The sequence below is a fragment of the Rissa tridactyla genome, chromosome Z, assembly GCF_028500815.1.
Source record: "Rissa tridactyla isolate bRisTri1 chromosome Z, bRisTri1.patW.cur.20221130, whole genome shotgun sequence".
Lineage (NCBI taxonomy): Eukaryota > Metazoa > Chordata > Aves > Charadriiformes > Laridae > Rissa > Rissa tridactyla.
This window is the reverse complement of record NC_071497.1, coordinates 30,992,137-31,018,785: the sequence shown is the minus strand read 5'-3', so window position 1 is coordinate 31,018,785 and position 26,649 is coordinate 30,992,137. Positions and strand designations below refer to the sequence as shown.

At 43.5% G+C, this 26,649-nt stretch overlaps 1 protein-coding gene across 1 annotated transcript in view; it reads left to right on the top strand.

Annotated features, from left to right (window-relative positions):
• MARCHF3 (membrane associated ring-CH-type finger 3) overlaps positions 1–21,129 on the top strand; it is an 83,949-nt gene extending 62,820 nt beyond the window's left edge. Inside the window, exons 4-5 of the mRNA XM_054186096.1 lie at positions 11,443–11,652; positions 16,651–21,129. Of these exons, the coding sequence (XP_054042071.1) occupies positions 11,443–11,652; positions 16,651–16,809 (369 nt within the window). The 3' untranslated portion in view covers positions 16,810–21,129. The remainder of the gene's footprint in view (positions 1–11,442; positions 11,653–16,650) is intronic.
• Positions 21,130–26,649: the final 5,520 nt, after the last annotated feature.

Genomic DNA, 26,649 nt, shown 5'->3' with positions numbered 1-26,649 from the left:
ATTGATCACTGCTTCTTAGCGGCTTAGCTGTGGGCGCGAAGCAAATCCCAATGGAAACAAATTGAGACACTTCACTTGCTTTATCTAGAAATGTCATGTCTGACTTCATTCCTGCTGTTAGCACCCAGGAGAGGCTGCAGCAGTAGTGGGCTTTAAATGAAGTGAGCAGTAAGTGGCATGGGTGGTTGTTCCTTCCTCCCCTGTGTACATTATTATGGAAGCAGCAGACAATTTCTTGCTGTGCTTCCTGATTTGATCAGAACAGGCTAGTGAACCCATAGCATTTCTCCCTCTGCACCCCTGGCCACGTTATTAGTTTTCCATTAGTTCGTTATGAAATGAAAGCAAGTGCTTGATAAAAATTTGTTGCAAGATGGCTTTTTGCCTTCTTTTAAGCAGTTGCCTATGTTCACACTAAGGATGTGGGTCCATGCATTCAAACAGGAGTTCTTCATCTCAGATACAAGGGACATATCTACAGCTATATCCTGCCTCCTGCATACATCATGCATGGGATGCAAAAATGCAGGGAGATCACCTCTGCTTTCTCTCCCCAACTTATGTTGGGCACAACAGGCTCTTTTTTCCTGGAATTCTTTTGCAAGGAAAAGCAAAGGAAAAATAGCATTCACGTAGACCTCCATTTCCTCTTTTATCCTTCGTATCATTTGTCCATCATAAGCTTCTCTCTGGTCAACTGGGTTTCAAACTATGTACTTCTCAAGGGAGACATTCCTTTATCTATGCCACAGGACATGTTTTTGTTGTCTGGGGGAGAAACATCTCCCGAGAAATGTACAATTTGCTCTTTGCCACCCAAAACCCAACCAGAGAGGCAGGAAACAGTAGTACAGCCTGTCAGGCAAATCTATCCTCTCAACATTGCATTTGTGAAGCTTCAGTCATTCTTGGTCCACTCTTTTTTTTAACTCAGATTATTTTCCCCGGAAGAATAGTGTTTCTGAACCATGAATCAGGCATTATGGTGGGGATTTACCCCACCTTCAGCGTTCAAGGACAGTGATATGTGGTTGCCGTCCACCATTTATGTCTTTTGCCTCCTGCTATATTGCGTGTAGGAGCTCTGTGACTTGTCCTTCATCAAGTCAAAGAAGTACACGTCAGGGAATGCACATATTTCACCTCCTCCGCAGGTGTTTGTCAAAGGTTGGTCAGCCAAAAGGAGTGGTCTGCTTTACAGTTCCTTGTCTCCATACTGTTGACCTACACATGTCAAATGTGCCGCCTTTGATTTTTCAGTTGTCGGTAAGAATTGCTTTCTGTTGAGCCTTCACAGATGTTGTTAAATGGGTGGCTGACACACTGCAGGTAAGCGCAGAGCCCTCTCATGCCCTATCTGACTTTCAGCACTTAAACTGCCATGCTTATAGTCTGAACTAACGGGTGGAAACTGTTGCACTCCCTCCAGATGACCTGCTTCTGGTGGGACTTCTGCTCAGAGGCTGGGATGATGCTCCTCAGCTCTCCACTGGGACCTGGGACTTCCTTATTTCTCAGTCACTCGTGAACTTGTTCACAATGCCTGCACTGGAGAGAACTTGATATATTGTTGTAAAGGAGCACGAGATGGATTGTGATAGAAAAAGAGTTTTTTTCATACTGAAGATCACTGAGTCCTGTTCATCTCCCTTCTGGAGGGCACCTGGCAAGCTCTGGCAAAGAAAACGGAAATGACCAACATCAATCAGACATAATCTTCTGTAGCATAAGCTTTCTGTAGCATCTTTGGAGCTGCCATTTGGAGTCATATTTTTGCTGAACAACATGTTGCTGTTGAGGCACTTGACAGGCATCAGAAGAGCAAGTCTAGCCATTTTGCTTGATTTCAAAGCTCCTCCTTCAGATAAGGGGATTGTTTGGAGACATCAGCAGTCCACTGTAGAGAGTTAAAAGTAGCTATTTGTCAGTAATCCAAAAGACGTTTTCCATTTACACATTACCGGTACATGCACATTCCCCTCAGTCCCAGGGCTCATGATACTGCAAAATTCAATTCAAGAAGTACAGTCAAGGTCTGAACCCACCTGTTCTACCGTGTCCTAGATGTGCAGCACCCTTGTACCCCTTGTAGTCTTCTGGAAACTAGAGATGTGTGGGATGTGCGCTTGGGCACACGGATATCTCATTGTGAATGTGCCTAGGGATGATGCATCTCAAAGAAAAAAAGTAGCCCTACTTCTGTCTCCCATGCCTTGGTCACCCCACTGCCAGTGAGAACCTGGCTACATTTGACGCAGAGGAGCCAGGCTGAAGCAGCAGAAATTCTAAGACGCCAGAGGAAAGAAGAGTCTATAATATGGTGGTTGGTATGCGTAGACCTGATGTTCGTCTTCACAAACCTGGAAGGATCTCAAAATAAACACAGTGAAATCAAACTGCAGTAATTTCAGTTAGTGATTTTTATAGACCTTCCACTTTTATATGAGCTGCTCTTTTAATGCAGCCAATCCACAGAAAGAAAGCCACTCTAGAAATGTGTGACATTATTAATGTAGGTGCTTTTGCTGTGTTTCAGCATAAAGATCAGGCAAGCTTTATTATGAGTATTATACATCATTTTTATCTCAATTTCCATATTGCTTCTATGTTGCTTCCACTTGGCTTAGTACAGAAATGGACGTGAAACATGGCAGTACAAATGTATTTATGTGCAATAAAATGTTGTTAGAAACAACCCAGCTACAACATAAATACGGTGTAAGAACAACATTATGTGACCACGTAAGTTAGGCTTGTATTGCTTGTGAGTTATTTACATGTTTTAAACCAACCAGGATTTGGTATCTATTGGTTCATTTTTTGCAAACAAACAAACAGACAAAGAGAAAACACTCAGTTAACAGTATAAACTCAGAAGCAAAACAGCATGACTAGGAGAAAAATTAAAGGCAGGATAATCTTCACAATATTGGGCAGAAATTAACTTCAGTTTTTTCCAATCTATTGCTGGCTGTAGAGCTCATGCTAGAAAAGAAACATAAATTTAAAAAAACCCTAAAACCTACATCTGTGCATGAAGTAGTTAAGATGAGCTTACATTATAATTTAAAATTTCTAGAAGCCTTACACTGAAATATGGATTTAGTTTTTGTGCAAGACTTTGAGTCATGCTGGTTTTATCTGTTAGTTTTCTTTCTACTTATTTTTCCTCTCCACTGCTCAGTGAAGCAAGTCATTAGCATTAAATTACTGTAATGAAGAGACACCAGATTTGCTGCACATAGTTTGTAGAAGGATCACTCTTAAAGCCACAAGGAAAATGGTGACTCAGTGTAGTCACCAACAAGGAAAACTTTAATGAATCTTAAGTTTGGAGGAACTGCAGCTGTCAGTAGCGCACATTAGGGCTGGGGGCAAGTAACTTAAGTCTACATTATCCCTCCCTTCTTGACCCAAAAAGGGCAAAAACATAACCTCTTCAAGATGCACTTTTTACATGTAGAATACCATACTCTATTCATTCCTAATGAGGAAAACCGCAGACAACAAAACAAGCTGTTCTCTCTCCTTTAAAGAAAGAGAAATGAAATAGTTGTTTCATGTTCTTTAGAGAAGAGTTTTGCTACAGTGGTTGACTTTTCCCAAGCACAAATCTTTCTCATAGTACTGACAGCAAGAATGCAAACAAGAGCAACCCACCCGCCCCCCTGCAAAAAAAAACATGAAGAAAAGCAAAAATCACTTGTCAGTGAACAGACTGTGCCTTTAAACGATCGCATCTCTAACTGCTCTTTCCTAAATTTAAAGAACTAGTGATCAAGGGCAAAAAACACTGAGGAAAGGTCCCAGGAGAAAGTAAATGAACAATCAGAGAGGAAATAGCTGCTTTGGAAAAGACCAAATTATATTTTTTAAGGACTAGCAAGATGAGGAAAGATGCAGTGGGTTTTCAAAGATAAAGCTATTTTTGTTTTAGATAATGGTATTGTTGACTTCTCTTTGGACATCATGATTCTGTAATACAGTTCTAAACTGCCTGGTTATCATCTCTGTCCTGCTGGCAGCATTTCCCATCACCAATAGGAGTCAGTCAAAGTTTGCTTTTTCTAGTAAAAAAAAAAAAAAGTGCTGAGATGAATAGTTTTATTGCATCTGTCTTTTTGGAGAGCTACCAAGAATTTCTTATCTATCATGTCTTTAGTTTCCATGTATTTGAGCATGTAGATCAGGACATTTGCAATGTGTTGAAATATGGGCTGCCAATAGCAAATGTGCTTTGCTTTTGATTCAAAATGCAAAACGTGATTTTTGTTGATTGATTTTCTTGAATGCATACATTTGTCTGCCTAATTGGGAATACATTCATCCAAAATAGAATGGGAACTCTGGAAAAAAAAAGAGATAAAAGGAAATACTGCTTCTCCTAGAGTTCCACGAAATCTTTTTTTCTTGACACATCTTGAAATCTTTTACCTGATACAAGCATCACATCAAATATAAACTAAAAATGGATAGCAGGAAAACAGAATAGGAGTAAGCCAGACTAACGTTAAAGAGTATAAGATTGTTTAATAGGACCTGCAAGAAATTTCATAGATTTTTGTAGCACAATATAGCAAGCTGTGTTGTTTGTTTTCACAGTGAGAGAGTTACTAGTACTGTTTTTAGACATAAAAGTTGTATAATCCAGGAACGGAACACCACATCTACTGGCCACTGTATTGTTGCTACTTGGTGAAGCATTGTCTGTCAAAATCCTGTTTTTCAGCTGGCAGACTACCCAAGGTCTAGCTTGCAAATTCGGTTATGGTGGGATAGCAACAGCCTGCAGTACTCTCCTTGCACTTAGCTACCACCTAGGGTTGGTTCCTATCTGCACTGTGGTTTATTCTTTTTACAAAACAAAAAAAAATTAAATACACCACACTTACAATGAATAACTTATTCTTTCCACTTACAGAAACCTGCAGATGAAATTAATTTGCTATTTCAAAAAGTAGCTTTGGCTCATCCAGGCATCCACAATTAAAATATTTCCTGGACTGGAATTAAAATGAAGGTTAAACTTAAATAAGAGCAGACTGTGTTACAAAGAGGCCATAATATTAACATAATCAATTTGCAGAGATCAAACCATTTAGTTTCTAGTTGTCAACAGGCCTCTGTCTCTGGGACCAACCTCTGTCTCTGGGACCAAAGGAGCATCTCTGTGGACTGTCACCATGGCCTTGCTAAAAGCACCCACTGAAGACAATAACACTATGCCAGTAACTGAATGTTTGATCTAAGCAGGAAACCCAAAAACTGAAATATAAATATTTTTTCAACTGAAAAGTAACTGTCAAATGTTTGTTTTCCTTGGCAAAACATTAACCTAGAAAAGTTTCAAGTCACCCCAAATGTTTCATTGCATTGAAAACAAACACACATACCATTCTGGTCTGGGAGACTTTATTTTGAGTTACATGTCGTTAAGCTTAGTTTAAAAACATTTAACTGAAATAGCTTAAACTTTTCAAGTAAAAAAGTATTTGAACAAAACGGTTCAGATGTAATTTATTATTTTTTTTTGACCAATAAATGGACGTCCTGGTCTTTTAAAATGTCCTTCATTCAAGAGAAACACTGTAAAAAAACAGGCAATATCAATCTTTCTTTGCTTAAAGCCCAAGTCAAAATGCTCTCACTGGTCACTGCTGGCATGAAACCAGAAATTACAATAATTGCTAGCAGTTTTGCTTGTGTACAGACTGCTTTCATCAATATTCACCGCAGAGCTATCAACGTGAAAAGAATGAAATGAACTGATACGTTTGATGTGTAATAAACTATTTTTAGTTCAAAGGGAAACACATTTAGGGAAGACAATTCCTTCCTGTCTTCTCCCCCCAGCTTCATATGTGATAACTATTTAAATACCTTTAACTAAAAAGCAGTGTGATGGATTTTCTTCATACTCTGTGGTATCTTCTTTGCTGCTGGTACAACTCCAGGAACATTTATGTAAAATCAATTTTCAATGAAAACGTAGTGAACTAAAAAGGGCTTCCCAGTAGAAACAGGTTATAGCCTTAGGATCTGATCTAGAAAACACTATGCATGTACTTTACTTAGCGTTTGTGAGTCATCTAATTGAAGTTAGACCTATGGAGGTGAGTGCTTCCAGGATTTGGCCTTTGGCACGGGTGAAGCAGCTCAAACTTTGTGGAGGTGTTTTACAGAAGTTTTCTGCTGGCAGCTCATTTTAGTTAGGTTAGATAAATTCCTAGTCTGAGCCTCTCCAGGGTGTTCTGGTCCTTGGTTGCTGCTTGTGCTGATGATTTCCTTCTCCAAAGGTAAGGCTTCACTTTGCTGGCAGATCATACAGCCTGGTTTTGCATGCATTTTTAAATATCAGGTAAAATTTTGGAAGCCAGTAGTGGGATCGTAGACCAAAAGTCTCCCAGGGACTGTTGCAAATCCATATTGAGTTCCTGAGCACTAGAGTTGACATTCAGTTGACTGAAGCATGGAGACCCTCTGATGAAGGTCAAGAGCTCAATTTAACCTCTCTAGGGCAGAAAATAATTTAAACTCAGCTCTGTTTTGTGAAGTACCTGCAACAAATCTTTGTATGTGTATTACACGTGGCAGCGTGTGGGGTGAAGGAGCCTTGGGTGTGTTAACAGTGTTTTTCTCACGTCAAATGCAATACATCAAAAATCTCTTTCAAAATGTAAGTAAGATCCTTCATAAAACTGTGACAGCTTTGGGGGTTTTAGCCTACACTGCTGTTCTCGGGCGGCTGTTCCAGAGTTGGATCCTCTGAAGGCTGGGAATTTTTTTCTGCTTCCTACCCTAAATTTATTTACAGCCAGCTGTTATCCATTTGTTCTTAAGCCAACATCAGCCATTAGCTTAAGTAGCACTTCTCCTTCACGGATGTCTCCCTTCAGTTCTCCCTTCTTTTGGCCATCCCCAAGATGCATTTAGAGCGTCACTTTGCTGGGATAAATGAGGCAAACTTTTGAAGTCCCCTGTTGTGGTGTGGGCTTTCCGTTTTCTCGGTGCCCTTTCTGTTTCCCAGTTGAAGCGATCCTGTCTGCACGCAGGAGGAGATCGCCTTTCCGTCTCAGGCGCGCATCTGCCACTGCCTGCAGCCACATTTGCTGGGCAAAGTGACGTATGGCCGAAGATGTTTCCCTGCCCAGACTGATTGCTGCAGCTGCCCTTTTGGGGAGTGCCCGTCCCCTGCCACGCAGATGGTCGGGGTCATTTCATCAACACCTGCCCAGTGTTGCTGAGCTTGGCTGAGCGGAGAGCCCCTGTGGTGGAGCAGGGCGTGCGGTCCAGGCCACTGCGGCAGCAGCAGCACCCACTGCCCAAGGGATGGCAGGGATGGCGGGGGGAGCAGAGAGCTGTCATGCAGCCGTTGCCTTTAGCGCAGGGTTTGGGGGGTGTTTTGCTTGCGTGCAGACCCTGTTTGGTATGTGTCACTGTGACGGAGGAGGTGGGACCCCATGTTTCTTTGAGGGGCTGGGTTCTCATCAGGTGTGTATCAGTCACCAGGGTTGCTTTGCATGTGTCAGTCATGAGCCAGTATTGGGTTGTGTGTCAGGCGCTACGCTTACCTGTTCTTGAATTTGTGCTTGCCACCACTCCTACAGTCAGTCTGTGGCTTGTCACTCTGGCTCTCCACCTGTGAGTCAGGAGCAGGAATCACCGATCACTTTAAGACAGCACTTGATACAGACCAGCATTTTGCTTCAAACGTGACCCTCTTTATGACCTTTTTTTTTCCCCACAAAATGGAAATTATTATTGTGAAGGTCTGAATTTATTGCAGAAATAATTGAGCACATTGACACATTTTAGTAGGGTAGATTTCAGAGTATCATAGCACAGATCTGACAGTTGCATCCAACCTTACATCTCATTCTTTGCCAGCAGGGTAGTCGCTACTGTACTGCCACGCTAATTAATAAGCTCAGCACTTTGTTAGGATCATTGTGTGGGTTTCACTTTCACAAAAGGATTTGCTGACCTGGCTTTTTAGCTATAAAGTAACTTGTCAGTGCACATTTACAAAACAAAAGACTGAAACCTAGAATCTAAACAGAAGCAGATTTAGAGTTTTCATAACTTCTGGAGAAAAATAGGTGCTTGTGATTGAAATCCATACAGCCACTGAAATTACTTATTCATTGCTTTTGAATCCCACTTCAGAACTAGCTAATGAAACGTCTCCAGCTTTTAAGGTTAGGCTGGAGAATGGTGGGGGCTTTATTTATTATTTAACACTACTTTTCTCTGTCCTTGCATGATCTAATACCTGAATTGCTTGGGTTTGATTATTTGTTCATATGGATCAGACAAGACATAAGGAGTGCAGGGAGCCGTCAGCCAGTGGAGCAGTCTCGCACCATTTTTGTCTCCTCAAACTTTCAATCAAGTTAGATGGCACACTGCAAAATGCCGTCTCAATTCAAGTGCATTTTACTGTTTCTCATGAAAGTTAAGGGAGTCGCAGGGCAGAGATGACAACACCTGCCTTAATGTATATGCTTCCTTGCATGTACATATTCTTGCAGTTCTTCCTTCTCACTCAGATCAATAAACAGTATTTCTTGCACTAGCTGAGCTGCACAGATGCCAAAGGGATCACAACAGACTGTGATTTGAGGATGCAACCTCCACTAAACGGACTCTGAAGTGTTGCAGTGTGTTCTTCACCGCCCAGTTACAGGGGTGACAGTCAACATAGCACTGAGATAAGGAGATATTGGCGTTTTAAGGTCTGCCCTGGGAAAGTGGGGAACACCTGCAGTTCCCATTGAGATAAAGAAGTGCAGGTGCTCAGCAATTCTCTTGCAGGTCACCTTTTAAACAAGTACTTTTCACATAACCTTTAAACAGTCACCTTTAAAAGCAGAATCTTCACTACCAGGTGCTTTCAGTTCCTCTCATTTTCCTGGCGGTTTCGCATTACAGGGATTTGTGGAAACCGAACAAGGTGAAAGTTGCAATCAGACCCGTCTAGAAACAACCAAATACAACCTGGAACTGTTACGCACACACCCTTGCATGTGTTTTTAAGTAAATGGAATGAAAGCTCCAAGGAGAGTGGTGTGAGCCTTTCACACATGACTATAGCGTTCTCTATGAAGTTACAATAAAATGCTGCTTGAATGTAAAGATACGTCTTCTTATTTTGTACAAGCTCTACAGAAGCAAGTTTTGGTTGCAGCCTCTTCCTGTTCTCTCCCACAGACCGATGGGGTGGGGAGGGGTGAGCAAGCAGCTTTGTGGGTTCATAGCTCCTGGTTGTGGTGAACCCTCCATGCCCGGTATTCTGGTGTTTTAAATTATCTTGAGCTTAAGACACTGCTTGGAAAGGAAAAAAAAAAGAATACTGAGCCTCCCTCTAACTAGTGTATTCTGTTACAACTTCTTGCTTATAGTAGTAGGTAGCAGTTATGAAGCACTTCCCATTTCCTTAGGATTTTAAAAGTATTCAAGCAAATTAAATGCCTACATCCTGCAAAAAATGTTTATGAACATATTTTTGTGTTCTTCTAAATTCCTGAGTCATACGTGACACTCAGGCTGCTGAGTTACTATGTTGCAGTTAAACCTCACAAAATCCTGTTTATTATTATTTTAATTTATTATTTCCATCTGAGAGATGGTGAGTCTGAGGCAAACTTGTCTACTGGTTTGTGTCCTTCTGCTAGTGCCAGATGAGTGACTGCCTGTTCCTGGTTGCACTCTGGTTTTACTGTCGTTTTGCTCCATATGAAGATGGAGAGAAAATGCTGTATTTGTTTTCATGTTATGGGAAAAGATGAAGCAGGGTCTGGAAATAATAGAGGGCTGCAATGGATACCTGCATGAGAAATATTCATTAGCTTGCACACACTCTTAGGCTTGCCCTGTCTCATCAAGACTCTTGAGTCTTGCTGTTCCTCTGAGTCATTGCTGTAGCACTGTAATATGGAAGAAGAAAATAACCTGAGGTGGCTGTGAATAAAGGGCATTAACTGGTGAAGGGGTGAAGTTGCCTCCCCAACCTTAGTTTCTGGAGATGAAGAGACGGGACTTCTACTGCCACGTGTAATACAAATGAAAGGCTCAAACGGTTTAAGGGTGCATGAGCCTTATCCACGTCCGCTGGCGCAGAGCTGCTGCTCTGATGACTGATAATGCAGTAGCTCCCTGGAGGAGCGTGACTTCCCTTGCCTACAGCATGGCCTCTGCACTCAGAGCCGGCGGTCTGGGAGGGATGCACCAGACTGGGAATCAGTACCTGCCCTGCTCTGGGCTCCCTGCTCCAATCACTCCGGCCGTGGGGGTCATGGCAGCTCACTCCACCTCTGCTGCCTGTTCCCGGCTCTGGCTCCTCTGCTCAGATTGTGGACTCTCTGGAGCAGACACTGTGCGGAACATGGTGTGAGGGCCCTCAGTGGCCAGGGTAGTATAGAATCATAGAATCATTTGGGTTGGATGGGACCTTAAAGACCATCTAGTTCCAACCCCGCTGCCATGGGCAGAGACACCTCCCACTAGACCAGGCTGCTCAAAGTCCCATCCAGCCTGGTCAAATGCATGTGCAGCTCCCAGGCTGGTTGGGGTTCCCAGATACCACAGTAAGAAATATTGGCTATCCTTGATAGTACTGTGCATGTAGGTATATGCTCAAAGAACAGAAAAAACACATAAAAGGATGCTGCAGAGCAGTTTTCACCAAATCCTACAGCTTACATTGGCAAAAATTGCAGGACTGGATAGTCTTACTGTTCAAATACTGTTCAAATCAAATTGAATGATGAGTCTTTTTTATTAAAAGGTCCCAGTGTACTGTTGTGGGCTGAACTTCTTTCATCTGTGATATCTAAAATACTGATTATAGAAACATGGGCGTATAGGCGTGATAGCTGGTAAATCAGCCTTCGTTCCAGCAGTTGACTTTCAGGCACTCTGTTTTGCAAGATTAATACCCTCTTAATAAAAGTAACCTTGTGTGCATTCAACTCTGCTTGCATGTGGATGTCTGAAAGCAAGTTGAAAATGGCTTTGTTAATACAAGTAGAATGTGAAAAAAAAAATCATCTTAAAATAGCATACAAAATATTATCAAACATTTTTTGCACTCTGGAGCTGTCACATGTGATTCTTTCCATATTAAGAAGGGAGCTTCTCAAAGAGTTCAGCAGCCAAATGCCAGGGCCTGCACTACGCAAAGCACATCCCCTTCTGAAGGCAGCTTTTACTACAGCTGAATAAACGATGTGGGAGGTACGCGTGGCTAGAGATGCACATCAGGAGGCAGCGAGGGGCAGAAGTTGGGATGGGAGCTCTCTAGGGACAGCCAAAGCCACATCCTGCATGTGGTCCATGTGCCCTCCTCAAAGGGACTGGTCAGCATTTTGCAAGCAAGCAGCTCATCTGAGGTAAAACATTCTCCCTGTGCTGACACTTGCTTTGTCTGTGTTTTTCCTGCAGTGGCTGAGGAACCCAGGCCCCCAGCATGAGAAACGGACTCTCTTTGGAGACATGGTGTGCTTCTTGTTTATCACTCCACTGGCAACCATCTCCGGCTGGTTGTGTCTACGAGGAGCAGTGGACCATCTGCACTTTAGTAGTAGGCTAGAAGCTGTTGGCCTCATTGCACTCACTGTCGCACTCTTCACTATTTACCTCTTTTGGACCCTAGTAAGTATTGCTTTTCTATTCAACTCACAGGAATAAGCAAAAGAACAAATTAGAAAATTAATTACACAGAGTGCTGTAGAGCAGGTAGGCCCTTGTACAAAACATTGCTTATACTTACCTTCTGTATTGATAAAGTTACATCTGCAAGAAACCTCTTGGTTCCACGCCGTTCAAGTTCTCTGGAAAGCCAGAAAGACAGTTTACCTTTGGGTTAGTAATTCCCAAATCCCAAACACCAGAGGGAATAGCAAAAGGGAGACAGGGAAGTAACATGGAGGAGTTCAAGACAGATGCTATAGGAGGGAGTTTCATCAAAGATAACGTGCAAAAGGTGAAAGCACAGTGCACAGAAAAGCTTTAGGTCAACAACTTGGCTGCCAAAGATGATTCATATTTTACTCTATCCCAACATCTGGCCAATTCTACAATCCAAAAGCCTTGGATGTGGGTGCATCCCATGCTTTCCCCATTCCTCATGCTCTTGGTACTGTGGGAACTCCATGGCAGAACACACCTTACACCCAGGTCTGTAGCAATGTATCTGCCTTTGCAGTGCGGATTAAATCACTGCCTCATTCCTGTCCTGCACCCAGGTGTGCTGTCACTTGTGTGCTGACCCATCCCAAAAGCCACTTGTTTTTTGTCAAGTTGTTAAACTGAGATCAGTTCCTGGCCGCAGCACGCCAACAAACAGTTGACCTTGGAGAAACGAAGAGAACCCAGAGCACAGCTGCCAAAATAAGTGTTACCTAGCTGTGGTCTGGCAGTTCACTGAAAAACCCAGGTTACTGTTCGACAGTTCACACCTCTGGCTCTGGCGGGGGAAGGAGAACAGAGGAGCAGCTGCGGACAGGGAGCGTTCACACTAGCAGGGTAACGCCTGTGCGGTGGTGCAAGGCTGTGAGAGGAAAAGCTCATCTCAGCCTGTGCTGTCCAGCGTGGGGGCAAGACCACTCTCCAGACCCAGCCCAAACCACGACAACCACCCTGCCTGTGGTGCTGCCACAGACACTAGTCCCAGAGGGCCAGCACCCAGCTCTGCTCCTCAGTGCGTATGGCCACATGATGCATGGCTGACCCCTTCCAGCAGTTTTTGATCAGTGTAAGCTCTGAGGAGGTGGCACTGTAAGAAGCGCACTAGTAGAGCTAGCCCACAGCAAGAAACCCGTATGTTGCACCCAGAGCAATCTTAGAAAAGGAGAGGTGGGGGGAAACACAAAAACCCCACGCTACCTAGCAGCTAGCTCCAAGAAGGCTGTGAAAGGTGACATCCCATTTGCTTCATTCATGACAGCGAAACCCTGTCTCATCCATAGAGGACTGCAGGCTAATTTTAGCAGTGCACAAGAGTAGGGAAAGCGCCCTGTTTTGGCACAGCCTCCTGCAGTTTCTCTTTTTGTTGTTTCTGCTTCCATCTTCTGTGAAGCAGCAGCGCTCCCCCTTTGACAGGATGCCCATTTACTCCAGCAGTGAGGTGGCACTTGTATTTCCTGCAGTACTGTGTGTAGACGTGTCTGTCAGGTGAAGATTCTTCAAATTTCCTATGTGAATGACTATCTTAGAAACCCAAACGCTTTCCAATTTACCTAATATACGTAATTCACAAGCACCAAAATGGTTGCAGGTTGGTAAGGATAGCCTGGCTAAGTAGTTGGATTTAATTACCCATGACACATGGACATATCTGACCTTGCTCATTAAGACTTCTGCAGCATCTCAGTTGTAGTCCCTAACACCGCCTGTTGCATTTGCATCGTAAGTGGCAAAAATCCCTTCTGTTCATTTTATAACTTTTACTCCTTCAAAAGCATACAGGAAAATGTGTTATTGGCACTTGGAGAATATGGCAGTAGTGAGCCTGATAGTAAATGCATACCTTGGTTGATTTAATTGAAATACAGTATCTTTAACGACCACTGAGTTGTGGAAGATGTAGTCCACTCTAAGCTATTATTCAGACCAGCAGGAGGTGGATGGGCTAATGAAGCCCTGTGTTGGTCAGGGAAGGGCAAGGCAGGAAGCCTTTCAGGGCAGAGTAACCGTTCTGTTCAGCATGGGGTTAACTCAGTGGGCAGAGCAGAGAGAAGTGATGGGAGGGACTCTCAGGCTCTCTTCACAGTGCAGAGGGTGCCCTCATTGCCCCCACAGCATTAGTACTGGATGGAAGAGTTTTGAGGAGGTTTCGGTGCATCTGCACATTAGTCAACAGGCTCGAGTGACAGCGTTTTCACACACTTTCTCAGAGGGCAGATTTGCAAGGTAGAGATTTAAAGCAACTACTTTACAAATGGCACTGAGCACCCTGCACGTGGAAGACATGGCTGAGCCCCATCAGTCATGCAGGAAAGCCCCAGCCTGCAGTTGCCCTGGGGAGGCTCCATGCCCCACTTCCCATGCAGCAGGGAATGGACCCACAGGCAGAAGCGCTAACCCCATCAAGTGCTTCAGCAGCACCTGCCCTTTAATTTTCAGAAATGAGAGAATCCTGCCCTGCTTGCTTAGTTATGGCTGTGCAGGGAATATATTGAGTGCTGTGGGGTAAATTACATACAACATGTGATATAAGGCTCCTTTAGGTCCTGGAAAAATTACGAAAACTAAAACTTCCTTTTACTTCCAAATAAATCAACTTATTTTCTCTGGAGGCAAAAACTGGCATATGGATTATTTACACACCACAGTTATCCCAGTGAGCAGAGAACAGGAGAGATGCTATTTTTAGCATCCAAGAAGCTATTTTATCCTTTTCTCTAATACAGCCAAGTTCTCCATAAAATGCTGTTGCTTTTCCTCTACATTTAATAACTGTAACTGATGTACACACAGAGAAAAAGCCTGCTACTCCCAAGAAGAAAGCTTCACACACAAAACAGGTTGCTATTTAAACTAAGAATTCAGGGCCACAGTCTGCTTTCTTTTGCATGCAGGTAATCTTGACTCCTGTAAGATCAAGTAGCAGGTTGTAGTGCTACAGCATTTGGCCTTATAGCTTCCAGTATAACATAATGGCTTGTTTAAAACAAAGGCTATCCCAAATTAATTCAGAGTAAGTTCGAAAGATAGACATGCCTCTTGCTATGCTATTGAAGAGGCGAACAAAGGAGTTTAGCGTGCCAAGGACCGATGTAAATCTGGCCTTTGTTCAGCATCTCAAGAGTTTTGCATCCAGTGTAACAGTTTAGGGTGAGTAATGGTGGCTCTGCTGCAATCCAGTAGCTGACATCACTTGGAAACTGCCTCCAGGCAAGAACTCATTGTAAACAAGCTGTCAAACTTAACTAGGATATCCTGTGAAAATGCCTTAAACAAGCAGTTAAAGCCTGGCTTAACAATGAAGCTGTTCCTTGAAGAATCTCATGTGATGCTTTTTGCAAACTCAACCTAAATTCTATCTCACTCCTCTGAAGCAGTCACTGCATTTTGCATGGCATTTATCTTTGCAGGTGCTGTGTGGTTTTTTTGCCCTCCTCCCTCTACCACATGATTTCTGCTGACACTGCAGTGCCTTTTTAAAAGAGATTTCTCATGTTCTTTCATATACAATGTTCCACAGAAATGAAAATACAGACTTTTATCTTCAGGGGCAACAGAGGAAATTGAAAGGTGGGGAATCAGTTCACCTATTGGAAGAGCGTCTTTGGGCAACTGTTTAGTGAATAGGTTTCCCTTGTTAAGAGCAGACAGTTGTAAAAAGATCCAATTTAAAAAAACCCAGAAAGTCTTTTTTTTGTCCCTAGTATGATTTTATAAAGGTAAATAATTTATTTGGTTAAAAGCACCCTTTTTTGCAATGAGGAAAGGATTTTGAAGGATACATTCATAGGCATGTATATTACTTAATATCCTCCTGTACCTTCCTGGCAGCTAGCCTGTCATTGCTGTAGGGGCAGGAAAGCAAGGCAGCCTACACAGCCACTGCTCTGCAAACAGACTCAGCAGCGTCTTCCACCCACCGGAGCAAACCAAGCATGTTACCTCCAGCCTTTACGGCACCCTTTGCCCTCTGAATAGTGCTCCCATACAGAACTGGCAGAGGTGCCTAAAAATCAGTGACAAGTGACCAGCTGCACATGAAGACAGAACAGGTAACAAGACAAGGTTCCTCCTGTGCTCACTGCCTGGGTCCCTCCTGCCCACAGCTCAAGAACACGATAATTGTCATGTGGCACATTTCATCCAAAAGGACCCAAGCCAGTTTACAGGTTTGGGGGTTTGTTTGTTTTGTTTTGTTTTTTTAAACTGCACATGTACATCATCTTGCACAGATGTAACTTGCACTACACTTGGCTGCCACTAAAATAAACAGTAAACTATTTGAAAAAAATCAACCACAGGGCCCAGCTATCTTGTCTATCCATAGCAGTCATTCCTCTTCCACTATTAGCAGAACCACAGTAAGGTTGAAACTGGTTAGCTGATAAAAAATAATTAAAAGACAATCTAAATTGAGATACACATGTGTTGGCAGATGCCTCACACGCACCTTGTTGCATACATGCAATCTTGAACGTGATGCATTCATCTGTAAAGCATTACAAAGTAGAACATGCAACCCCGTCAGTGTTTGCAAACAGTTTAGCTGCCTGCAAGCCTTCACCATCCAGCCGATTACGTTACTTGTCAGTTTAACAGCTTGCAGCATGAATAGTACCTCAAACTCATTCTCATTGTAAGTGACTGCCAGTAATTCTGGTTCTTATGAAAGACAGAGGCAGGATGTCTGGTTTTTTGATGTTACAAAAAAGGGAATGAGAGGTGAGCAACAGCAGAGAGTAGGGCACAGGCTGCTTTTCTCCTCTGCTCTGGCAACTTGGGGAACAAGCCATCTACATAGTAGGTCTCATCTTTGCCTGCCACTTTTTGCTCATTTTAATCCCACCCAATTAGGCTGTTCATCACCTTTCTGTTACACCTGAAGGCGTTTCCCCCCAAACCCCAGTTGATTTCTTGGAGGACCACAGTGACTCTAAACACTGCGCACCTCTCTTCTCTCCCCAGGTATCCTTTAGGTATCACTGTAGATTATACAACGAATGGCGTCGGACCAATCAGCGGGTGATACTCCTAATCCCAAAGTCTGCCAACGTCCCCTCCACCCAGCAGTCCCTGCTGGGCCTGCAGTCTCTCAAAAGGAACTCAAAGGAGACCATCGTTTGATTTGGGCAGTTCTTCACAGGGGCCATGCACTATAAGTATTTTCCTCAAACTCATGGGGATCAGACACCATCCAGAACCCAGGAGTGTGCTATTCTGATTTACAAACTCTTTGCAGAGGAAAAAAAATCAGTTTGAATTCAAATCATGGATGCTGCAATCATATGATATTTGCTAAGCTGCCAAACTTGTTTATTTAGCAGATACTGTATGGAATTCCACAAACTGGTGTTAATACTTGCACCATCAAGTGATGCAAACTTTTTTATTGTTTAAAATATTAAACTATGATAACTAACAATGCAAAACAGGTTTAATAAGTAAGTGCTTTGTTTTTATGATTTCCTGCTCCTACAGTAGTATTTCTTTAGGTAGCTGACAGTAACCGGCGCTGTTTTTTCTTTCCTAAAGCACAGCAATAGCATTTCCCCAGCTGACTTTATTTGAAAGTCCTTTATACCGCTATTTTGGATTATTAAAATTTGTGTGTAATGAGTTCTGCAAATTAGCACATTATGTAAACGCTATGAGGTGATTAGAAAATTATCTTCTCTGTTTCCTATTTGGCAGCGAAGTTCTGATGGGAAAATTCTTCAGTAACAGATTAGCACATGCAAAAGAAAGGAGTGACAAATCACAATAATCTTCTTACTCAAAAGTATTCTAGTACATACCACTCAGGAAAAAAAAAATTGTACTTTTTCCGCTCAGAAGCAACCACATTCTGCACTGCAGTGCACATTCTGCTGGTGTGAATTGAAACTTAGCCAAGTTTACTCTGAATCTACACCAGTCCGAATTTAACCCTAATTTAAGACTTGTTTTTTTCAGGAAAACTCTGCGTACATAATGAGTGAGGTCATTAGACATGTTTTAGGAGCAGGAATTTGTCTTGCATAAAAATTAGCATTATTTTAAAGCTGCAGAATTTTCAGCTTGACAGGTAGATTTAGCAGAGCGTATGTTAAATGTGGCCTCTCATTGCAGCACTGAGACTAAGGCTCTTTTTTAAAGATATAATACACTGCCTACTATGGTGACCAAACTGAATTTGGAGCGTTAAGACTAGATTTTATTCCTGGGTGGCATTATCTGTTTCCCCTTTGCTTTATTCATTCAGCAATTCTTCACTCCCAGAAGAGACATACACTTAATGTAAAGAGACTTATTTTACAGAACTGCATGAAATTTCATTAACAAATGCTGCTAGAACTAGAAATTGATACATAGCCCCCCTCTGAACAGATTAATTTTTTAGAAATGTGTATAGATGGCAATGCCACCATGTGCTTTGTTTTCCAAACTCCGCAGGAGCTGAAAATAAAATGGAACACATAGCAAGATGGCTAATAAATTATAATTCAGATAGTTCAAGGTATTATGGGTGTTTACTATCAGACAAGACCTTATTTGATGTTGTGCGTGCTCTATGAAAGAAAAAGCTTAGTACAAAGAACCAAACCTGTTAGGTTTTTTATTCTGTCTTTGGACCAGTCTGGCTGTAGTCCTGTTATTTAACAATATTCTTTGTAACTGTCAATTTCATGGGGATATAAGAATCAACTACCTATATAAAGCAATAACAGCCTCATTCAGACTGTTTCACAGCAAGCCAAGATGTGCAAGAAAATCATGAACCTGCAGACCTATACTCATTAGTCTGACCGTAAGGTCAGAGGTTGGTCATATGTTTGGCGGTGAATACCTGCTTCTCTTCCAGAGAAAACTATGCAAGACTCTGAAGACATGGATATCAGAAACTCTGTGATGACCTGAGATCTGTACTGCTTTTTTTGAAATGGTCTTCCCAAAGGCAACTATCTGGATAGAAGACTGAACATGCACATAAGCAGGCAGTTCTAGGTTAAAAGAAAACCTGCTAGCCAGGGGCATAGAAAAAAAGCAAGTCCAGCTGGGTCAGGACACTGTCAGGTCAGTGTTTTAATGCCTACACATTTGCTGGAGGTAAGCTTTCTTTAGAATTCTATTACTACTTTTGCTTCTTTGGGAGATAACCCAGAAAGCTGTCCGACAACAGGTGTGTTATTCCTAAGTACATACTATTCTTGGTTTTGTTTCATGAAACAATTCCACATCATCCTAATTTTTTAAGTAGCTACTAGGAAAACAGTTATTCAAATCAAGCTGCAAGGTACATGCACATAGATCAGCCTAGTGACTTGGCCCAGCTTGTCTGTTTCATTTCACTTTTTTGTTTAAAGACATCTTATTTAATCTGAAGAAGGCATATTGAAGTGGCCAGAGAGAAAGTATGGTCCAGTTTAGCAAATACATTACTACTGTTGTTGCTTTGCTTGATGCATAAGGTACAGCAAAACTGACTGGTGAAGTCAATAGCAATAGACTCCCATGCATTTTCTTCAGAAAAACGTATGCCAGAAAAGACCCAGTCACACACTTATCCTTTTGCATTAAACCCACGGAAAAAAAGCATACTTTATAATCTTCCCTGTTTTTCCTAAAACATAAGAACAGGAAGGTAGGTGATATTATTTCTTATTCCTGCTTCTGTTCTGAACTAAAGACTTGCAGACAGAAGGCTCCTCCTGATCAGTGTTGCGTTTTCTTCCACTAGTTCAGGCTGTTGTTGCCACAGCCAAATTTCAATTAACAGTTTTAAAACTGGATCATTACAGCAAATATTCTACAACAGCAGCAATACTAATTTTCATCTGAATAGATGTTAAAGACAACATTAACTGCAGTAGTAGCCACAGCTAGCAAAGCAGTACAGTGACATCTTTTTTATGCTATCCTTAAAGAGTTCCATGTTAAGCAAAAATAAAAGTTAACTAATAAAAGGATGGGGAAAATCTTTTCTTCCTCCCCTCCCCCATTTCTTTTGAAATAATATCACTCAGTTTCCTTCTCAGCAACATTATGCTTTCTTTTCCTGCAGCTGGCCTTGCCATTTACATTCCTTCCATATAAGAAGTTATATAGAAGGAGCAGTATTCCAATCAGTATTTTGAGCTGCAAGTGATAAAAGCAACAGCAACTTAAGCCGCCCAAAAAGGTCTCTAAGAAGCTGCAGACATAATACAGTTTTGTTTCTTCCTCTCACATGCTGCTTGGCAATGATAGAGATTGCCATCCTAGGCCTATAGAGTTAAACCCACACAGAGTCAGCTACAATTCAGTATTAATGATGAGTACAATGCAAAGTGAGGAGGTTTTGCTTCTCCTACAGAGACTAGTCTTGCAGGGAAAAGACTATCACATTACATAAAAGAACAAACAAGATAAGACTTAAAGTAAGGTTGAGCATTGGCATTTGACAAAATGACAATGCTGAAAAGATACGAGGTTCAACATCAGGAAGCTTGGCAACTCCTCGCTTCCTATTGTAGTGAGGAGAATAAAACAGAGGAAGCAGCCATATAAATCACTTAGGGGGAAGGGGGAAAGCACATTTAATGGATAGAAGAAACTGATACAGAAGGATGTAAGTGAAGATTGAGAAATACTATAGCTTTCTGTTAACTGGAAGGAAGTCGCGGCATAAGTAGGATTAAAGATACTTCAGGTTTTTTGGTTTCGTTCCCCCCCCCCCCCTTACTCAACTGTATAGTGCTATCAGATTGAGACTTCAAACTGTCAAAAATACTTCATTTATTAAAAACAGCTTTGCATCAGTTTCACAGTAGGAATGCACACAGGGCGATGTGACAACTGAGTAAACTCAGTACCTAAAGGGAATCAGGGCCAACGTATGCCTTTGATGCGATGGATACCATCAGAAAGATATATGAAAAGCTACTGGGAGAAACACTTATGCACTAAGAGAGAGCTAAAAAAGCTCCCCCTTGCAACTGAAGGTAAGTTTTTAAAAAATAACTTAATAATTAAGCTCTTCATCTCTTATTGTTTATGAGACCGAGCTCAATTTAACACATATCTGGTTAATTAAAAAAGCATTTTCCTTGCAAGCAGAATGGAGTACTGCCTGTTTACTGCCAAATACTGGTTTGGGTTATTCAAAAGTATCTTTAAAAACTATTAGACAATGCAAAATGCAAAGAGGCCCCTAGCTTTATTGATATCTAGCAGGCCCATAGAACAGGGAAGCCTACAGTATGGGTATATAATATGTCATGTAACTGATGACACCACACTGCATACTAATTCATTGCTGTTATTCCACATTTCAAATTTGATTTCCACATACATTTCCACAAGCTTTTTAAAAAACAAGTTACATCTCTCAACAGCTGCCAAGTTTGTTAGTACTTGTGATTGCCTTCAGTTCTTAATTTTTTTTTTTACTGACAGCCTCTTACACCTCATTATGGCAATGCTACAAAACATTTTTTCTTCCCTTTGATATTAAAAGGTTATAGAATTTGATTGTGATTTTTATTCATTGCTGTCATAAGTGTACAAAATACTTTCACAATAAAACGTGTTAAAATACAGAATCAATGTTGACATTCTGTCTACAATATCTACAACATTCAGAAACAAAATGCTATAGTTGCAGAGAAAACCAATGTTACAATTTCATGCCATGACTTACATTATGGAGAAGGTCAGACTTGCTTGCCAGTAATCTTTTCTGTTCACAAATGCAGCAGTCAAATCAGCTATGAAAATCCACATCCAAGAGTTAATTGATAACTGTAGCAAAATCCTATCAAACAGTCAGCTTAAGCTGAAATGTGCCTTTGTTGATGCCACCAAATAAAACTTCTTTGTTCAGGGTTAGTCACAGAACAAGTCCTGTATTTATGCAAACCCATAAAAGGAAACCAGAGGAGAGCAGGAAAGGACTTAGAGCAATAAATGCACACTAACCAAAACCTGAGAAAATAGCTAACTTTTGCCAAAATCCTATGATAGATCTAGTTGAATATTATCAATAATTAAGTGTCCCAGTGTTTCCTTGAGGTTAACCAGCATATACCAGGAAAGGCTAAATAAGCATTCACATCCATCATATATAGCCTCCATTCCTTTTATAAAAAAATCACCAGTTGTTAGTACTCATTGTCCTATTTGGGACAAGAGCTTTAAAAGCTTTTATTCCCCATCAACTACTTACTTTCTTTGCCTGGATGAAAATATTTCATAGTCAATTACCATAAAGCCATGAAGCCATTTCTGCAAAAACAGCAGTCCTCTTTTTTTTTTTTTTTTTTTCCCCACTAGAAGTACTTATGCTGCTCACAGTGCAAACTGAAAACAAAAGGCGCTGTTTCACAGATCTGGAGTTTCCCCATAAAACACCCTCTTCAATCCAGTATCAAGCTGATACACTGCTAAGAGTTAAATTTATCCATGAAAATTTAAAACCAACATTTAAAATTGCTTCTTTAGCATCTGTTGAACAGAAAAACTATTTACATTACAGAATCAGAATAACAGAATGGTAGGGTTGGAAGGGACCTCTGGAGATCATCTAGTCCAACCCCCCTGACAGAGCAGGGTCACCTAGAGCAGGTTGCACAGGAATGCATCCAGGTGGGTTTTGAATGTCTCCAGAGACGGAGACTCCACCACCTCTCTGGGCAGCCTGTTCCAGTCCTCTGACACCCTCAAAGTAAAGGAGTTCCTCCTCACGTTTAGGTGGAACCTCCTATGCTCAAGTGTGTGCCCATTACCTCTTGGCCCATCACTGGGCACCACTGAAAAAAGCCTGGCCCCATCCTCCTGACACCCACCCTTTAAGTGTTTATAAGTGTTGGTAAGATCCCCCCTCAGTTGCCTTTTTTCCAGACTAAAAAGACCCCAAATCCCTCAGTCTTTCTTCATAAGGGAGGTGTTCCAGTCCCCTAATCATCTTTGTAGCCCTTTGCTGTCCCCTCTCCAGCAGTTCCCTGTCCTTCTTGAACCGGGGAGCCCAGAACTGGACACAGTACTCCAGGTGTGGCCTCACCAGGGCAGAGTAGAGGGGGAGGATGACCTCCCTTGACCTGCTGGCCACACTCTTCTTGATGCACCCCAGGATGCCATTGGCCTTCTTGGCCACGGGGCACATTTCTGGCTCATGGGCATCCTGTTGTCCACCAGGACTCCCAGGTCTCTTTCCACGGAGCTGCTCTCCAGCAGGTCACCCCCAATCTGTACTGGTGCATGGGGTTATTCCTCCCCAGGTGCAGCACCCTACACTTGCCCTTGTTGAATTTCATTAGGTTTCTCTCTGCCCAACTCTCCAGCCTGTCCAGGTCTCTCTGTATGGCAACACAGCCTTCCGGTGTGTCAGCCACCCCCCCCAGCTTTGTGTCATCAGCAAACTTACTGAGGGTGCACTCTATCCCCTCATCCAGGTCATTGATGAATATATTGAAGAGGACTGGACCCAGTACTGACCCCTGGGGAACACTGCTTGTCGCTGACCTCCAACTAGACTCTGTGCCCCTAATCACGATCCTCTGAGCTCTGTCTTTCAACCAGTTTTCAGTCCACCTTACTGTCCATTCATCAAGCCCACCCTTCCTAAGTTTCCCTATGAGGATGCTGTTGGAGACAGTGTCAAATGCCTTGCTTAAGTCAAGGTAGACCACATCTACCACCCTCCCCTCATCTATCCATCCAGTCATGCCATCATAGAAGGCTATCAGATTAGTCAGACACAATTCCCCCTTGGTGAATCCATGTTGAGTACTTCTGATAGCTTTCTTTTCCTCCACATGCCTTGAGATGACGGCCAGAACAAGCTGTTCCATCATCTTTCCAGGGATGGAGGTGAGGCTGACTGGCCTGTAGTTCCTCAACTCCTCCTTCTTGCCTTTTTTGAAGACTGGAGTGACGCTGGCTTTCCTCCAGTCCTCAGGCACCTCGACTGTTCTCCAGGACCTTTCAAAGATGATGGGAGAGCAGCCCAGCAATGACTTCTGCCAGCTCCCTCAGCACTCTCGGGTGTATCACATCGGGACCCATGGATTTGTGGATACCTAATTGACTTAATTGATCTCTCACTTGATCCTCTTCAACCACGGGGAGGTCTTCCTTCGTCCAGACTTTCGCTATTACTTTCTCCAAAGTCTGGGACACCTGAGGGCTGGGCCAAGCAGTAAAGACCAAAGCAAAGAAGGCATTCAGTAACTCCGCCTTCTCCGTATCTTCCGTCACCATGGCTGCTGTCTCATTCAACAGCGGGCCCACAGCTTCTCTAGTTTTCCTTTTGCCTCCAATATACTTAAAGAAGCCTTCCTGTTGAGCTTGACATCCCTTGCCAGGTTTAATTCCAAGGAGACCTTGGCTTTCCTTGTTTCATCCCCACGTGCTTTGACTGCATTCTTGTAATCTTCCCAAGTGGTCAGTCCCTTCTTCCACTTGAGCTTTTTCAGAAGCTCCCTGCTCAACCATGCAGGTCTCCTGTGTCCTTTGACTGATTTCTTTCTCTTAGGGATGCACCGATCCTGAGCTTGGAAGTGGTCTTTGAATACCAACCAGCTCTCTTGAGCCCCTCTGCCTTCCAGAGCCCTAGCCCAGGCGTTCTCTCCAAGCAGTTTCTTGAAGAGGTCAAAGTTAGCCCTTCTGAAGTCCAAGGTTGCAATTTTACTTCTTGTTGTTTTGTGAATACTGCCCATGACCCTGAACTCTTATCTTCTCATGATCACTACAGCCAAGGCTGCCCCCAACCTTAACGTCCTCCATCAGTCCGTCTGTGTTTGTCAGTACTAGGTCCAATAGCACTCCTCTCCTTGTTGGCTCCTGCACCACATGTGTCAAAAAGTTATCATCAGTACACTGGAGGAACCTCCTGGAGTGGGCATGCCTGGCTGCATGGCCTTCCCAGCAGATATCAGGGTGATTGAAGTCCCCCAGGAGAACCAAGGCCTGCGATTGTGAGGCTAGCTTCAGCTGTCTGTAGAAACCCTCATCAGCTTCCCCATCCTGATCAGGCCGTCTGTAATAAACACCCACAACAGTGTCCCTCATATTCACTTGCCCCTTAATCTTCACCCGTAAGCTCTCAACTCTCTCTGCATTCACCCCTAGTGAGAGCTCGATGCATTCCAGTTGCTCTCTCACATAAAGAGCAACTCCACCACATTGCCTCGCTGGCCCATCTTTCCTGAAAAGGATGTAGCCATCCCTGACAGCGTTCCAGTCATGTGAGCTGTCCCACCTCGTCTCGGTAATTGCAATGAGATCGTGGCCCTGTGACTGCACACAGATCTTCGGCTCTTCCTGCTTGTTCTCCATGCTGCGTGCATTGGTGTATAAGCACTTCAGAGAGGGAGTTGTGTGTGTAGTTTTCACCCTGGAAGGGTGGTGTGCCCTCTGTCTCCCAGAAATACTGGCACCCTTCCCCACAAGTGCTGAGCTACTACACCCGGGCACCTCATCAGCAAGCCCAGTACCATCCCCACCCCTCTTCAAATCTAGTTTAAAGCTCTCCCAATAAGCCCTGATAACTCTTGTCCTTGAACCCTTTTCCCCCTGCAAGATAAGCTATTCCCACCTGATACCAGCAGGCCTGCTGTCTTATAAATCAGGCCATGGACAAAGCAGCACCAGGCTCGGAGCCAGGCATTGATCTGCTGGCTCTTCCTATTTACCCCCTCATCGTTCTCCACAACTGCAGGGACAGAGGAGAACACAACTTGTGTTTCCCAGCCCCTGACCAGCTGTCCCAGGGTCTTGAAATCTTTCTTCATTGCCCTCAGACTTCTTTTTGCTACCTCATTGCTGCCAACCAGATCAAAAGTGGGTAATAATCTGAGGGCCGTACCAGCGAAGGAAGCATCCTCTTCATGTCCTTGACCTGGGCCCCAGGGAGGCAGCAGAGCTCCCTATGTACTGGGTCTGGCGTGCATATTGGGCCTTCCGCTCCCTGCAGTAGCGAGTCACCTATGACAATGACCCATCTTTTCTTCTTTACCACAGAGGTTTCGATGTGGGTGGAGGTCTGACTAGACCTCACTGACACCTCCAAGGTAGAACTACCATGCTTGTCATTGTCCAGGTTCGCTTACAAAGCACTGTACCTGTTACACAATGGCATCTGGGAAGGTGGGGTAATTGCTCAGCAGTCACACTTGTGGCACCTGTTGCACCAGCCAAGAACTTCTTGCCATTGCCCCCTGTCCTCCAAGTCACCACATTCAGTCAGGCAGAGAGAGGACAGGGAGTTGTCTGTAGCAGGGGTTCTGTCTGCCCGCTTGGTTTCTGTCGCGGGATGCAGTGTTCTGCTCCAAGCATCCATCTCTCTCGCATTCCCTGATGGCCTTCAGCCTGCTTACGTCCTCCCTAAGCTCCATCACTGAGCGGAGGAGCTCGTCTACACACCTCCCACAGGCATGCCCACCACTGCCATCCGACACCAGCACAAGAGCAGGGCGCACACTGCAGCCTGATGTCTGTGTGGCAGCATGTTCCCACAGGAGCTCTGTCTGAGAGGCTGCGTCAGAGCTGGTGGGTGTGGAGCTCATGGATGCCATGGTCTTCTTATGAGTAGATACCACCGCTTCCAGGCCGGGCTGGCAGTCTCTCGGCGCCCTCCAGTGCCAGCTGCCGTGCAAACTGCTGCCACCGGACTGTTGTGTCGTGCCCTGTTTGCCCGGTCTCTCCACCTGCCCCAGGAAGCCCACCCTTGTCGTGGTGCTGCCGGGTGACGCCCAGGTGACACCCACTTGTCGCTTGCTTGCTCCGAACCCCGAAGGGCTTCTTTTATCACCTCGTTTAGATCTGCCGCCGGGGGTGCTGTCTCCGCCCCCGCAGAGCTGCCGGGTACCAGCCTGGGCAGGCCACTTCTCCCAGCTTCGAAAAGTCTCAAAAACAAGACCGTGGCTGGCCTTTTTTTTTTTTTTGCTGCGATTCCCTTCCCCAGTGCGGTCTTACCTGCACTGGAGCTGGTCTCCGTGGCAAGTGTGT